The sequence below is a fragment of the Oncorhynchus mykiss genome, chromosome 1 (assembly GCF_057628025.1).
Source record: "Oncorhynchus mykiss isolate SJ-2025 chromosome 1, ASM5762802v1, whole genome shotgun sequence".
Taxonomy (NCBI): Eukaryota; Metazoa; Chordata; class Actinopteri; order Salmoniformes; family Salmonidae; genus Oncorhynchus; species Oncorhynchus mykiss.
In genome coordinates, this window is record NC_143022.1 from 53211077 (window position 1) to 53227091 (window position 16015).

Sequence of the window (16015 nt, forward strand, 5' to 3'; positions counted from 1 at the left end):
CATTTCCATCACATTCCCATTGGATTTGGAGTGTGTCTTGTGCTGTCAATGATTGGTTGCAAGGGCTGTGGAACCACACCATAATATACATAAGGAGTCAGATCCTTTCACAACCAACAAGCAACTTGCAAGTGACAAATTTAGACTTCCTCACTAAGGTTGCCTAGCAACACAAAGGGTTTGTTTCCGATACAGCTGTTCCCGCGAAAGCAAGGGTTAAAATCCCATCTCCCACTGAACATTGCATGTCTCATTTGGGTGCTATGGGATTGCAAGCGATGCATCTCTTCGCCATGTTTGACAGTCACATATTGAAAATGTGCCTGTCCTGTCATCTATGGCAAAATCATTAACTTGTTATTGAAGTAGTTTTAGTTAATGCAGCCCTTACTCTAGTTGATACAGCTGGCAGTGCTAATGATAATAATCAGAGTTGATGTGGTTTAGTTTAATTCTCCCCATCCGTGATGATTATAATAATGGACATATTCTTGCTCCTTCGAGTCCAGCCTGATATGCTGTGCTGCTTGTCTATGTGCCTGGGTGAAGCTGTGAGAGAGAGCGAGAGTGTGTCTGTGAGAGAGAAGTGTGTGTCTGAAAGAGAGAGCGAGAGTGTGTCTGTGAGAAAGTGAGTGTGTGTCTGTGAGAAAGTGAGTGTGTGTCTATGAGAGAGAGTGAGTGAGTGTGTGTCTGTGCGAGAGAGTGAGTGTGTGTCTGTGCGAGAGAGTGAGTGTGTGTCTGTGAGAGAGAGTGAGTGTGTGTCTGTGAGAGAGAGTGAGTGTGTGTCTGTGAGAGAGAGTGAGTGTGTATGTGTCAGAGAGAGAGAGAGAGAGTGAGTGTGTGTCAGAGAGAGAGAGAGATTGTGTCTGTGTGCGTGTGTGTGTGAGAGAGAGAGAGAGTGTCTGTGTGTGTTTGTGAGAGAGAGCAAGAGAGAGTGTATGTGTGTGAGAGAGAGAGGGAAAGGGATATGTGTGGATCTGGTGCATTGTGCACCCATCCTCATAGTCAGTGACAAGCGAAATCATGTGGGGTGGGCTCTCTCTGTCACCAGCGTGCCTGCCTGCCTGGCTCCGTCCCTGCCTTCCTCCCTGCCCAGTCAATCTCTCTCCCTCCCATTGTGACTCGCTATACCACTGGAGCTATTCGCTGCTGCTTTTTCGCGCTACAAGACTCGGATACATTTCACATTCACTCTTTCTCCACATTCCCCTTAATATTTAAGCAATAAGGAAAAGAGGGGAAATGAAGTCTTTTCTGAATGCCTTGAAGAAAGAAGGTGAGCTGTTGTAGTTGATTTTGGAGGATTTTGATGGCTCTCAATGTTTTGAGTGTGTGATTGAAAGTTTGTGTGGCATACAGGAGCTGAGAAAATGAGTTCTAGACTGTACGTTGTGGTATGCCTTTTAATTGATATGGTAGTTCTAGCTTAACAAAAACTCGGCGTGTAGTTTAATAGCAACTGTTCATTAACTAAGGCAATTGTTGAATCACTAATAGTCACCGTTGTATAACTTGTTTTGCTAATATAAATATTGATGGCTGCTTTCATAACCGCTTCAAAAAGTCTCAAGAGGATGCTAACTATTTTGGCCCTACGGTTTTCAAAGAACACAGCCTGGGAAAGTAATGTCTGTTTACCGGATATACTGTAGAGTGCAACCTAGGTTGTTGGTACTTGTAGGTTGATTTGACGAATGATGATCAATGTCGACAACTCACAATATCTGACTCTGCAAAGGGAACGGACTTTTTGCGACCAGTGAATTGTACATGTAATCGGACCATTCTTGCAGAAGAGATGGAGTTATATTGAACTGTCATACAGACACACAGGGAATGCATTTGTTAGCATATGTCACTTTGTTAAAGCAGATCCAAGCATATCGCCATAACTTTATTCGCTTTGCCTCTTCCGTTGATGATAGGCCATTCAGATATCACCGGTTATTGGGAGAGAGGTGAAGAGGGTGTGGGATCTGTCTTGTTCAGGTAGTGGTGGGTTGGCCGTTTTTCCTTTCCCTTACCTTTCCTCTCTTTCCTGCCTCACGGACGTACACTTTATTGTGGATCATTTTCACCGAGTTTTGGAGGTTCACTGGTACGGCTTTACATTGTGCAATCAGGACTTGACTCTTCCTCGGGGGGAATGCGTAGACTTCTTTTTTTGTAAGACGTCTTTTGGAAATGTTTTAAATAGATGACCCTTTTCCTAGGACGGTGTACTGTGATTTTGGCTGTTTTACAAAGCAGTGTCTTCTCTCTCACTAAGTGGCCTGTCTTTGCAGGGTTAAATCATGTGGATGCTGTATATAAGCCTCCTCTTCCTCCTTGGTGTTTAGAAGGCAGCGGAGAAATAAACATCATCATTAATCATGCTTCAGCTGTGTGCACGGTGCGCTGCTTCAAACACAGGGGAATTCCACCAAGGCTCCTATTATAGCTGGTGTTGAATAGAGTCCTCTCCACAGCCAGGCTGGCTGTTCTGAGGCCGTGAGCCTAGCGCGTTTGGAGCTCTCCTTGCATCTTCATTGAGAATCAAGATGCTTAATACCTCAAGGTTGTTAATTGAAGGTGTATGCGTGTGCGTTTGTGTGTGTGTGCGTGCGTGCGTGCGTGCGTGTGTGTGTGTGTGTGTGTGTGTGTGGAGTATTCTGCTTACTGACCTGCTTCTATTTGAGTTTCAAAGGAACAATGAAGAATCTCTACCATAATGAAACTTGGTCTAATTTCTCCCTCCCTCCCTCCCTCCCTCCCTCCCTCCCTCCCTCCCTCCCTCCCTCCCTCCCTCCCTCCCTCCCTCCCTCCCTCCCTCTAGTGCCTTTCCGTGAGGCGCCGGCCCAGACTGCCCGGCGCAAGCAAGCCCCACGGAGCACCCTCGCTGCACCACGGCCGACGCTCTTGCGCTCCAACAGCGACAACAACCTGAACGTGAACAACCGGTCACCCCTGCCGTCCCCGAGCCACTCTCCCCTGCGTAGCCTCTCCCCCCGCCGGCCCCAGCAGCAGCAGATGCCCAGCCCCAATGGAACAGTCAGGACCATGGGGAAGGGGGCTCCCCGCCCTCCCCGCTCACCTTCCCTGGGGCGCCTGGGGGAGGAAGCACGGAGACAGACCCCTCAGCGACAGCCCAGGTCAGTCACCAACCAGGGTTTGAGTTATATATTGGCTCTTGAGGGCTCCCAACTTCTTTTGCAGGTGCCCAAAGTGAAATCGTGGATTTTTTTAGGGGGGGGCCCGGCCCATATTGATATCTCCATACTTATGGGTGGGCCCTGATTTGTTATGGGGCCACCCAGGCTTACTAGACCTCCTTTTAGTTAAACAATGTCACCAACTTTAGGGTGCGACTGCTATAGGGAGTGACTTTCCAATTAGTGCCCTTGGTAGTTTACAGAACCTCTACAAACAGAGTGCAGTTACAAAGAAGGATTTTGGCCCAGAAAATATGTCCCAAATGAGTCCCTGGTGCACATGGCAGCCTGGGGAATAGAGATGGTAGATGTGTGGCGCTCACTGTAGGTCTGAGCAGTCTCTCTCAGGAGAGTGTGGATGTGTGTTCATGGATGTGTGTGGATGTTGGCCCAAAAACAGTCCCTGGTGTTCACTGCATCTTGGGGAGTAGAGATTCTAGATGTGCTCCACCATCGGTCCAATCAGTCACTCTTATGAAAGTGGCAACGTCGGAGTGGGGGTTTCTGTTGCAGACAGGGGAGGGAAGGGTTTGTTCAGTTGGGATGAGTGAGGCCCTGCTCAAAAGTAGTACACCGTACAGGGAATAAGGTGAGAGGAATTACAGGCAGGCAGAGGAGAGGCTTGGCAGTACAGCTGTCCCACTGCGACTTGGTTAATGTGTACAGATTCCCCAATGCCAATCGTGACAACTGTTACTCTTCGTGAACAATACCCCAGTCCTACTTCAGCAAACTGCTTTCGGTTGGTTTACTTAATTTGACACTCCAACCCCCCTACCCCAGATATACCCTGGATCCCGGTCTCATCACATATACCCCCCACCCTCCTACTTCACATCTGTCATTGTCACCATGGATGTACCACCAGATTTGAGTTGAGACCATTTTTTGGTCCACGTCAATGACGACGTGTGTTTGCGTGCGAGCGTGTGAATCTCTTCACCATAGCAGGGGGTCTGTGGAGAACAGAGCAGGCTCAGTAAGTGGGCCACGCCAATTACTCACTGCTCGCATAAAAGGAAAACGGAAATTCATCTAAATTGAATCTAAATATGACAGATGTCACACAATAAATGATCCTATGGGAATTGTACCTTTTTTTTTCTCCCCTTCAGCTTCCCCGTGTTCAGCCCGTGTTCAGCCCGTGTTCAGGATGCATAATGAGTTGTTGTGATTGCCTTCACTCGGCCTCCTCTCAGCCAGGTCAGCAGGCCTACTGGTGTATGAATACATTATTACTGGCACCGTTACTGGAGTAGAGCGGTTCAAATGGGACACCGTTAGTTCCTCCCTAGTTACTGGAGTGGTTGCTATGGCCATTACTGCCATATGGTGCATATGTGTTTTTAGCAGCTAACTAGCTTACTCCACGGTGTGTTAGATAATATCCTCCAACTGCGGACCAAAGCAAAGCGCTAACAGCTGTAGTGTGTTTCGGATGCGATCTGATAATTGCTGTTTGCTATTACGCTCCTGTTGTCCGTGTGGACAACGGTGATTCAGAGGCCAATATAAAACACACTATTTTCTGTATTTAGTTCTAAGGCGTAGACAGTACTTGTGCTAAATAACTGTTCAGGGTTAGAGCCTGCTATTTTAACTGTATTAGATAATTCACCTAGATTATTGCTTTACTTGGTACTGTAGTAGACACTCTATCTTGGTTTACATACTGTACCTAGAAAGAGCAATGACAAATAGCTCACACGTATAGGCCATTCCTTCTGTTTTTGATTTAGTCATTTTAGCCAATGATCTTATCCAGAGCAATTTATAGTAGTGAGTGCATACATTTTTCATACTGGTCCCCTGGGGAAATTGAACCCACAACCCTGGTGTTGCAAGTGCCAATGCTCTACTAACTGAGCCACTCAGTGCCTGTTATAGTTTCATTGAAACGCTGATATATCCTGACATGATACCTTAAAAGAAGCAATTATATACCATGACAGTGAGTGTTACATGAACACTCATCTGTTTTTGCCTCAGCATAGCAGTAGATCAGAAATAGACACATTGTGACAATATTCAGACACAACCATTGGCTGATGCTGCTGTTGGAGGACCTATTTTCTTCCTGTTCTTGTTTTGCATAAATACCTCAGCCCACGACTGCCTCTTCCAAATTTAACATCCTTATGTAATCACTGTCTTTGGTTCAGGGTATGAGGGGTGGGTTTGTGCACGGCTCCATCCCAAATGACACCCTATTCCCTACATAGTGCACTACTTTTGACCAGAGCCCTATGGGCCCTGGTCAAAAGTAGTGCACTATATATATATATATATATATATATATATATATATACACTGTTCAAAAAAATAAAGGGAACACTAAAATAACACATCCTAGATCTGAATGAATGAAATATTCTTATTAAATACTTTTTTCTTTACATAGTTGAATGTGCTGACAACAAAATCACACAAATATTATCAATGGAAATCAAATTTATCAACCCATGGAGGTCTGGATTTGGAGTCACACTCAAAATTAAAGTGGAAAACCACACTACAAGCTGATCCAACTTTGATGTAATGTCCTTAAAACAAGTCAAAATGAGGCTCAGTAGTGTGTGTGGCCTCTACGTGCCTGTATGACCTCCCTACAACGCCTGGGGATGCTCCTGATGAGGTGGAGGATGGTCTCCTGAGGGATCTCCTTCCAGACCTGGACTAAAGCATCTGCCAACTCCTGGACAGTCTGTGGTGGATGGAGCGAGACATGATGTCCCACATGTGCTCAATTGGATTCAGGTCTGTGGAACGGGCGGGCCAGTCCATAGCATCAATGCCTTCCTCTTGCAGGAACTGCTGACACACTCCAGCCACATGAGGTCTAGCATTTTCTTGCATTAGGAGGAACCCAGGGCCAACCACACCAGCATATGGTCTCACAAGGGGTCTGAGGATCTCATCTCGGTACCTGATGGCAGTCAGGCTACCTCTGGCGAGCACATGGAGGCCCCCCAAAGAAATGCCACCCCACACCATGACTGACCCACCGCCAAACCGGTCATGCTGGAGGATGTTGCAGGCAGCAGAACGTTCTCCACGGCGTCTCCAGACTCTGTCACGTCTGTCACATGTGCTCAGTGTGAACCTGCTTTCATCTGTGAAGAGCACAGGGCGCCAGTGGCGAATTTGCCAATCTTGGTGTTCTCTGGCAAATGCCAAACATCCTGCACGGTGTTGGGCTGTAAGCACAACCCCCACCTGTGGACGTCGGGCCCTCATACCACCCTCATGGAGTCTGTTTCTGACTGTTTGAGCAGACACATGCACATTTGTGGCCTGCTGGAGGTCATTTTGCAGGGCTCTGGCAGTGCTCCTCCTGCTCCTCCTTGCACAAAGGCGGAGGTAGCGGTCCTGCTGCTGGGTTGTTGCCCTCCTACGGCCTCCTCCACGTCTCCTGATGTACTGGCCTGTCTCCTGGTAGCGCCTCCATGCTCTGGACACTACGCTGACAGACACAGCAAACCTTCTTGCCACAGCTCGCATTGATGTGCCATCCTGGATGAGCTGCACTACCTGAGCCACTTGTGTGGGTTGTAGACTCCATCTCATGCTACCACTAGAGTGAAAGCACCGCCAGCATTCAAAAGTGACCAAAACATCAGCCAGGAAGCATAGGAACTGAGAAGTGGTCTGTGGTCACCACCTGCAGAACCACGCCTTTATTGGGGGTGTCTTGCTAATTGCCTATAATTTCCACCTGTTGTCTATTCCATTTGCACAACAGCATGTGAAATGTATTGTCAATCAGTGTTGCTTCCTAAGTGGACAGTTTGATTTCACAGAAGTGTGATTGACTTGGAGTTACATTGTGTAACACTCTCTCCAGAAGTTCAGTGAGGATCTCTGAATGATCCAATGTTGACCTAAATGACTAATGATGATAAATACAATCCACCTGTGTGTAATCAAGTCTCCGTATAAATGCACCTGCACTGTGATAGTCTCAGAGGTCTGTTAAAAGCGCAGGGAGCATCATGAAGAACAAGGAACACACCAGGCAGGTCCGAGATACTGTTGTGAAGAAGTTTAAAGCCGGATTTGGATACAAAAAGATTTCCCAAGCTTTAAACATCCCAAGGAGCACTGTGCAAGCGATAATATTGAAATGGAAGGAGTATCAGACCACTGCAAATCTACCAAGACCTGGCCGTCCCTCTAAACTTTCAGCTCATACAAGGAGACTGATCAGAGATGCAGCCAAGAGGCCCATGATCACTCTGGATGAACTGCAGAGATCTACAGCTGAGGTGGGAGACTCTGTCCATAGGACAACAATCAGTCGTATATTGCACAAATCTGGCCTTTATGGAAGAGTGGCAAGAAGAAAGCCATTTCTTAAAGATATCCATAAAAAGTGTTGTTTAAAGTTTGCCACAAGCCACCTGGGAGACACACCAAACATGTGGAAGAAGGTGCTCTGGTCAGATGAAACCAAAATTGAACTTTTTTGCAATAATGCAAAACGTTATGTTTGGCGTAAAAGCAACACAGCTGAACACACCATCCCCACTGTCAAACATGGTGGTGGCAGCATCATGGTTTGGGCCTGCTTTTCTTCAGCAGGGACAGGGAAGATGGTTAAAATTGATGGGAAGATGGATGGAGCCAAATACAGGACCATTCTGGAAGAAAACCTGATGGAGTCTGCAAAAGACCTGAGACTGGGACGGAGATTTGTCTTCCAACAAGACAATGATCCAAAACATAAAGCAAAATCTACAATGGAATGGTTCAAAAATAAACATATACAGGTGTTAGAATGGCCAAGTCAATGTCCAGACCTGAATCCAATCGAGAATCTGTGGAAAGAACTGAAAACTGCTGTTCACAAATGCTCTCCATCCAACCTCACTGAGCTCGAGCTGTTTTGCAAGGAGGAATGGGAAAAAATTTCAGTCTCTCGATGTGCAAAACTGATAGAGACATACCCCAAGCGACTTACAGCTGTAATCGCAGCAAAAGGTGGCGCTACAAAGTATTAACTTAAAGGGGCTGAATAATTTTGCACGCCCAATTTTTCAGTTTTTGATTTGTTTTGACTTGAAAAAGTTTTAAATATCCAATAAATGTCGTTCCACTTCATGATTGTGTCCCACTTGTTGTTGATTCTTCACAAAAAAATACAGTTTTATATCTTTATGTTTGAAGCCTGAAATGTGGCAAAAGGTTGCAAAGTTCAAGGGGGCCGAATACTTTCGCAAGGCACTGTATATATACAGTTTGTAGAGGCGGGTAGCTGGTAGCCAGGACTGTGCCCCACATAGCACCCTATTCCCTACAGAGCCCTATGGGCCGTGGTCAAAAGTGGTGGACCATATAGGGATTGGAATATGGTGCCATTTGGGACACAGGTCATCAACCATGGTTGGTTAGTGGTAAACAAGGACGTGCCTTTTTGTAGTTTGTAAGGGCGGTTATCTAGCCGGTAGTTGGTAGCTTGTGTCCTATAAACCTCTCACTGGGTTATTTACACCGTCAACAGTTTTTTTATGATCTATTATTCATCCCGTTCATAAGTTTCTCTTACGTCTCATACCGTCCATAGCACACGTGCGCAGTACAATACCCTTGTGTTCTTCCTATTTGGTATATGGCAACGCAAGAGTGTCCCGTTGCAATTTAATGACCGTCACAACCCTACACGACACTATAACTATGTAGACACTAAAGTACCCAGACCTGTTTGTTAGCCTAACCTTATCTCCATAGTCTTTCCATCATGCAGTAACCCGGTGCCAGTTTCACATTTTGGTTGCATCACACTGCTAAGTTTGATGCCCACTATTCTAGCAGATCCCCCAGACACTCTTTTTTTCTCCAACTATTACATTTTTTTCACACAATTGTGTCGACCCCAACCAAACTGTGCTGGCTCCAGCACATTTACAGCAACTATGGTGGATGTGTAACCAAACCAGCTCAAGACAGCTTGGCTCGGCTCGACACAGTAGTGTGTGTAGAGCCACGAAAGCATCTGGAGGATTTGATGTGACAGCTTGACTGTTAAACAGGCAGTGAGCTGCTGTCAGTCACAGTGGTCTGCCATCTCCACACACACACACACACACACACACACACACACACACACACACACACACACACACACACACACACACACACACACACACACACACACACACTGCCATGGCTACTAAGCGTAAAGTCATGACTAAAAGGTTAACATTGGTTTGACTGTTGCCATGTACAAAGGTCACGTTTTTATGATTTCGACCTACCAGTGAATGAATGGCAGTGACTTTGGGCCTATGCATTTATAGGCTATAAAGTGTGTAGCATCTGTAAGTCAAATAAAATCTCAAATTGTGTTGCTGTAGTTACACAAAAAAGTGTTACGTAACGTGAATGTCGGTATTGTTGGTGAGACCCTATCATGCTTTATGGGCTGGCAGGTAGTCTAGTGGTTAGAGTGTTGGGCCAGTAACCGAAAGGTTGCTGGATCGAATCCCCCGAGCTGACAAGGTAAAAAATCTGCCCCTGAGCAAGGCAGGTAACCCACTGTTCCCCCGGTAGGCTGTCATTGTAAATAAGAATTTTGTCTTAACAGACTTGCCTAGTTAAATGAAGGTCAAATGTACACACTGCATTGTATTCAGTGTGTGGACTCTGCAGAGTCTCTTGTCTTGATAGTTTGCTATCGTCAGCACCTGCTCAGACAATGGATGTGTCATGGTTTCCCTTATACTGCTTCACACTCTCAAAATCTACAACCTGAAAGGGTTCTTCGGCTGTCCCCATAGGACTCTTTTTAGCTCCAGGTAAAACCTTTTTGGGTTCCCATGTAGAACCCTTTCCGCAGAGGTTTCTACATGGAACCCAAAAAGGTTCTACCTGGAACCAAAAAGGCAACTGAAAAACCCTTTTGGAACCCTTTTTTCTAAGAGTGTGAAGGATAGGAGGCTATGCTATGCTATGCTAGCCTATCCAGTTGGCATGAGGGATGCCTTTGGCTGTGACTTCGACAGAAATAGTGATTCACTTGGTATGAAATCTGATCTCGGTTAGTTTGGTCTGCGGAATCCGGTCGGATGCTCGATTAAACCATTTACGTTCACGCAGTCGGGTACATTAGATATGACAAGGTATAGTCCCTGCCTACAGTTAAGCGGAGGAGGCTGTGCTACACTAGGTACCTACAGTGATGCTAAACTAGGTAGTTAGCATGAGGGATGCCTTTGGTTGTGACTTTGACAGAGTCTCTATAGAGTCTTAATGAAGCACCAGCCACTGAGGGCATGTACAGCTGGAATTCTCATCTGGCCCACTTTCTCTCTCTCTCTCTCTCTCTCTCTCTCTGCCGCTCTGCTGGCCTCTATCGCCGTGTGTGTGTGTGTGTGTGTGTGTGTGTGTGTGTGTGTGTGTGTCATGCTGTGTCCCTGGGCTAGCAGGTGGAGCAGCGAGGTGGGTAGGCTCTCATCCCCCAGGCCGAGCACAGGAAGTGAACATACCAGGACATCACATATCACTGCTCTGCTGCTGCCTTGGTTGTCAGACGTTTACAGTACACCATCCCCATCATCTCCATGAGTACAGCATGTCATCTGTGGCGCTTCAAAATGTGTTGTCATTTTCGGTGTAGATCTTGTTGAATTACACTGTGTTCATACCAGTGACATTGACAGATTATTTTTTTTTACCCGTTTTAAGTCTAAACACAGTCCACAAAGTTCTTTCTATGCAAATAAGCTTTGCTGTACAAGGCTCTTGTGCTAAATACACAAGATAATCTAAATTTGGGGCCCTTAACTTCATACTGTATTGCAGAAGACATTGTAATGTTTCCATCTACATCCTCTTCCCCTGTGTCATTTCTCTCTACAAAGCAGGTGAATGCCAAGAGCTCTGCGGATAATAGCTCTGATTGGTTTCCCTGTTCTCCTCATTGTGTTGTAGAATAGATGATGTGTGCAGAGAGTAGGTCTGGACCACAAGCTGGGATAGGAGTGGTAATAGGGCCCCTGTTGAGGGACCCAGACACTGTACAGCAACTCCAAACAACCGAATGGACAGAGAGAGTTTGCTGCTTTAATTAGCTAGAAGGAGCATTCGTATTCAACAGAGGAGAGCCTCGTTACTGCCTCAGGCTTCAATATAAAGCTATGTCCAAGGGATTGTAAACATATACGAGTGGACCATCATAGGAATTATATTGTCCAAGCACTATCCAATCATTTGATAATGTAATGTCTCTCAATTGCTACATTTTTCACATCTCCACGCTAACGAATGTCAGACTTTTGAGTGGGGAATGGAATATATCAACATCAAATGGATGATCAACACAGATTTGATGATACTCCTGTCATTAGTGTGGATAATGAGCCCGTTCCAGCTCTGATCTCCTATTGTAGGCCGTCAGTTTTACAGCAGTCCAACAGAGGGGGCCATTGTACAACCTTTCATTCCTGTCAGTGAATTTCCTCAGCTGCTATGATGTGCTGCTCATTGAGTAGAGTAGAGTTCACTAAATACTAGGGATGTGACGATCATGGGATTTTGTTGACAACTATTGGTCACCGTTATAAAATATACAAAATAAATAAATACAAGATAATGACTGGACTCAACCACACATGATATCTTTTTGAATGCCCGGGTGTCTCGTCTTGTCAGCTGTTCTTTCCAAACAAAATGATATTTTTTCCACCTCTTGTCTCTCCTTATGTCGGCTGTTATATGTAAACCAAGCTTACTTTTACTTTGCTGCTTTCGGGTAAAGTTTTTGCGACTTTAAAATGAAGTTGATGATATTTATTTTTGAATAATGTTATTATTAAAACGCTCATGACAGTTATTTTATTATAGACGGTCTTCATCCATAATCTGCAGTTACACGGTTATAGAGCCCTACTAAATACATACCCATATAATTTCACTGCTATGTGAAAATATGTACCTTGCACTTTTTTCTCTTCCCTATCCTGTTCCCCGAATATGCCCAACCCACAGTATACCGTTTACAGGGGGCACAGGCTGCTAAAGTGTGCTTTATACCAAAAGGCTGTGCTCCATTTAATAAAATCACTGTATGTGACCACAAAAAAAAAGTATGTTTCTATTTTTGTGACTACGGACTACGGACTAACCTCAATCTTTTTCCCCTCTCCCCTCTCCAGCCCCCACAGGGGTCGGGAAGCCTTCTCTGATGGCATAGACAGCCAGGGGCCCACGCGTAAGCTGTACAGTGCTGTGCCAGGCAAGCACTATGTGGTGACCCAGTCCTACCAACCACAGGCCGAAGGAGAGATCCCCCTGTACAAGAACGACAAGGTCAAAGGTAAACATCCTGGTCGATCTATGCTGTATCCCAGAGCGAAGTAGTGTTTTAATTGGGACACCTTTTTTACTGCTTGAGTACTGGGCGTTCTTATAGTATAATGGCTCTCAAATACAGTATGAGCGCCGGTACAGTACATTAGTAATAGTTCCGGCACCTTTTTCATTTCACTTTAAGCACTGGGGAGAGAGATATTAGAGGCAACCACTCAGAAGGATGTCATTAAGAAGTCCATCAGTAACCTGCTTAGATTTAGCTAAACGATTTTTCCCAACTAAGTAAACAGTGAAAAGCAAGACACTTATGCAAAAGACTGCAGTGCATTGTATTTACTCTAGTTATTTACTCTCACTTCTACTCTAGTTATTTACTCTCACTTCTACTCTAGTTATTTCTAACATCAGTGGTAGCTTTGTCTCTTAGGGAAAAGGACTATTTCGTTTACGGGTGTGTTTTTCCTCAGTGCTTTTTGAGTTTTAAAATTCAATTGTGCCTTTTCAAAGGTTACATAGTATTTACCTGTCAGGTTGTCATGTTGGGCAAGCTAGAGTGGCATTGAAGAGACCACAGGCACATTGGTGGAGTGGAGCTGGGGTCTTTTTTAGATGAATAATGACTAATGCAGTCAATTCTTCTTTTACATACTACTATTTACATTGTTCTTACACAGTCTTTCCCCCCTTATCTCACTCCCCCTTCCCCACCCTCTCTCTTTCTCTCTTTTCACCCACCCTTCCCCTCCTCTCTCTCCCCCTCGCAGTGCTCTCCGTAGGGGAAAGTGGTTTCTGGGAGGGCAGTGCCCGTGGTAACTTGGGGTGGTTCCCAGCAGAGTGTGTGGAGGAGAACATCCCTAACCAAGTCCAGGAGGAGAAACCATGTAAGTCCTCGGTGTGTGTGTGTGTGTGTGATCCCTAGCCAGGCCCACTAGGAGAAGCCTCCTCTCAAGACAGATCACCACGCTGTTCTAAATCACTTCTAAATCTCCACTCGCAGCGCCACGAGGATTGATGTTTTATTGATTGGTAGAACAGTTGTTAGTGTAAAGTCTGATGCCAAACGGCCTCATTTTTCGCCTCACGCATCCCGTCCCTCTCCTCCTCTACAACTCAATAGGGCTCCATTATATGAATAAAAGAAGGAAATGGACCTTTGTAACAAGAGTTATTTCGTGACCTATCGTTTTATTCAAATACACACACTCCGTTTCTTCAAAGAAAAAAGCAATCAGATTCTTGTGAGATATTTTTCTCCTGTGCTCGGTCTCAGCTTTAGCTCTCTTATGCTTCGATAACCATCTGAATATGTGAAGTGCCTTCTGGCCATGGCAGGCTGGTAATGCAATTAGCACTCGGCAGCATGGACACAGTCCACAGCCTACACATGCGTTCTCTCACAACACAGTGTTTGCGTGGATCATTTGCATTCAGTAGGCTAAGCCACAGGGTACATGCATTTACAGTAGCCTATTTTTGCCTGTACAGTAGCGAGCATGCGGACCTCATGTTCAATACATGCGTAACCTGTGTATTTCACGCTTGGTTCCCTGACCTCTCCTAGTATGTCATTCTGGATTATGGGTAGAGAGAGCCACACTGATACCTGAGACTAGACTACAATGCAGCTGTAGTACTGTAGTGAAGATGTTAAAATGTCTGAGATGTTGGCCGGTAGACTGCTTTCTTGCTTTGCATTTGTGCAAGTACAGTATTTTTGTACAGTTTGTGTGAATTTGTGTGTGTGTACTCTGTGCGCATACTACGTGTGTGTGTGTGTGTGTGTGTGTGGGTGTGCGTGCGCGGCGCGCGTGTATGCTTCTGTGTGTCTGCGTGTGCCCCTTGCTCCTGGGGGCAACATTCTGTTGAAAGTTATTTTGGTCCAAATAAATGCCTTCCACATCAGTGCAGCCAGTGTTCAGTAGCTTATGAGGCCATGCAGCTCTGCTCAGGCCAGAGGGGATGAGGGCTCTCTTGAGTTTAAAGCACACCATGATTGCATGATCCGGCTGCACTGATGTACTGACATAATAGTAAGGCAGCTATTGAAAACGCTTAAAGGGATAGTGCGAGATTTTGTCAAACCATTTTCGACCTACCCAAATTCAGATGGACTCATGGAGACCATTTGTATGTCTCTGCATGCGGTTCTAAGGAAGTTAATAACTGGCGTCAGCGCAATGACTGGAAGTCTACCGGAACGGCTAGCATGCACATCTACCTCTTACTTCCAACTGAATATGTGAAGGGCCTTCTGGCCATGGCAGGCACACACACAATTAGCCCTCAGCAGCAAGGACACCGTCCACAGCCTACACATGCGTCCTTCACAACGCAGTGTTTGCTTGAATTATTTGCATTCAGTAGGCTAAGCCACAGGGTACGCGCATTTTACGGTAGCCTATCTTTGCCTGTACAGAAGCGGTTGTGCGGACCTCATACATGCTATAACCTGTGTGTTTCACCCTTGGTTCCCTGACCTCTCCTAGTGTGTCTTCTGGATTGTGGGTAGAGAGAGACATTAACTTTTACTATGTTACGTCTATGCCTGAGTCCGGGTTGATCTTGCAGGAGTTGCTGTTCCACAACTACCGCATATCAACCAATCAGCATCCAGGATCCAAACAACCGTTTTATAACACATTATAAAAAGCAGCATTTGAATAAAGCGATACTTCAATGCTTTCACTTTCGCCATCACTGTCTTATCAATCTTCTTGAACAACAAAATAATATACAGGATTCCCACCGGGGACCAAAATATATGATGTCACTATTGTAGGTCATTTTGCATAAAAGTGTCTTCTAAATGGACTGTTAGGAGGGTGGTGTACAGAAATAAATGAATGATGTTTTAAATTAGAAGTCAGGCAGGCTTGAGAAGCATTGGCAAACCATCTGTGATACAATTGGCTGGGAGGGTCTGGTGTGTGTGTGTGTGTGTGTGTGTGTGTGTGTGTGTGTGTGTGTGTGTGTGTGTGTGTGTGTGTGTGTGTGTGTGTGTGTGTGTGTGTGTGGCATCACAATATGAGTCATTATGATGTCATTCTGCCTGCTACTCCACTCTGACAGAACACTGATATGCCATTGAATGTTCCAGACCCTCATGTTTGTGTGTGTGTGGTCCAGTGTGTGTGTGTGTGTTTATGTGTTCCAGAGTGTGTGTGTGTGTGTGTGTTCCAGACACTTACCTGTGGCTTATATAGTATCAGAACAATGTGCAGTGACTGGAGAGGTCTCTTGATAGGAGGAGGCTAGCTTTGGTGTTTACCCCTTAAAATGTGTATTGGCCTAAATGTATTTAAAGTCCAATAATGTCTATACTGAACGAAAATATGAACACAACATGCAACAGTTTTCAGGGAATTAGTCAACTGAAATAAATTATCTAGGCCCTGGGCAGGGGTGCAGGCATGGGTGGGCCTGGGAGGGCATAGGCCCACCATTGTGGGAGCCAGGCCCATCCACTGGAGAGCCAGGCCCAGCCAATCAGAATTAGTTTTTCCCCACAAAAGGGC

General features: G+C 45.5%; 1 protein-coding gene across 1 annotated transcript in view; it reads left to right on the plus strand.

Annotated features, from left to right (window-relative positions):
• The window catches only part of shank2b (SH3 and multiple ankyrin repeat domains 2b), a 136089-nt gene that overhangs the window by 35419 nt on the left and 84655 nt on the right, over positions 1–16015 (plus strand). The window contains exons 10-12 of the mRNA XM_090233556.1: positions 2816–3131; positions 12344–12504; positions 13265–13381. Coding sequence (XP_090089682.1) covers positions 2816–3131; positions 12344–12504; positions 13265–13381 — 594 coding nt within the window. The remainder of the gene's footprint in view (positions 1–2815; positions 3132–12343; positions 12505–13264; positions 13382–16015) is intronic.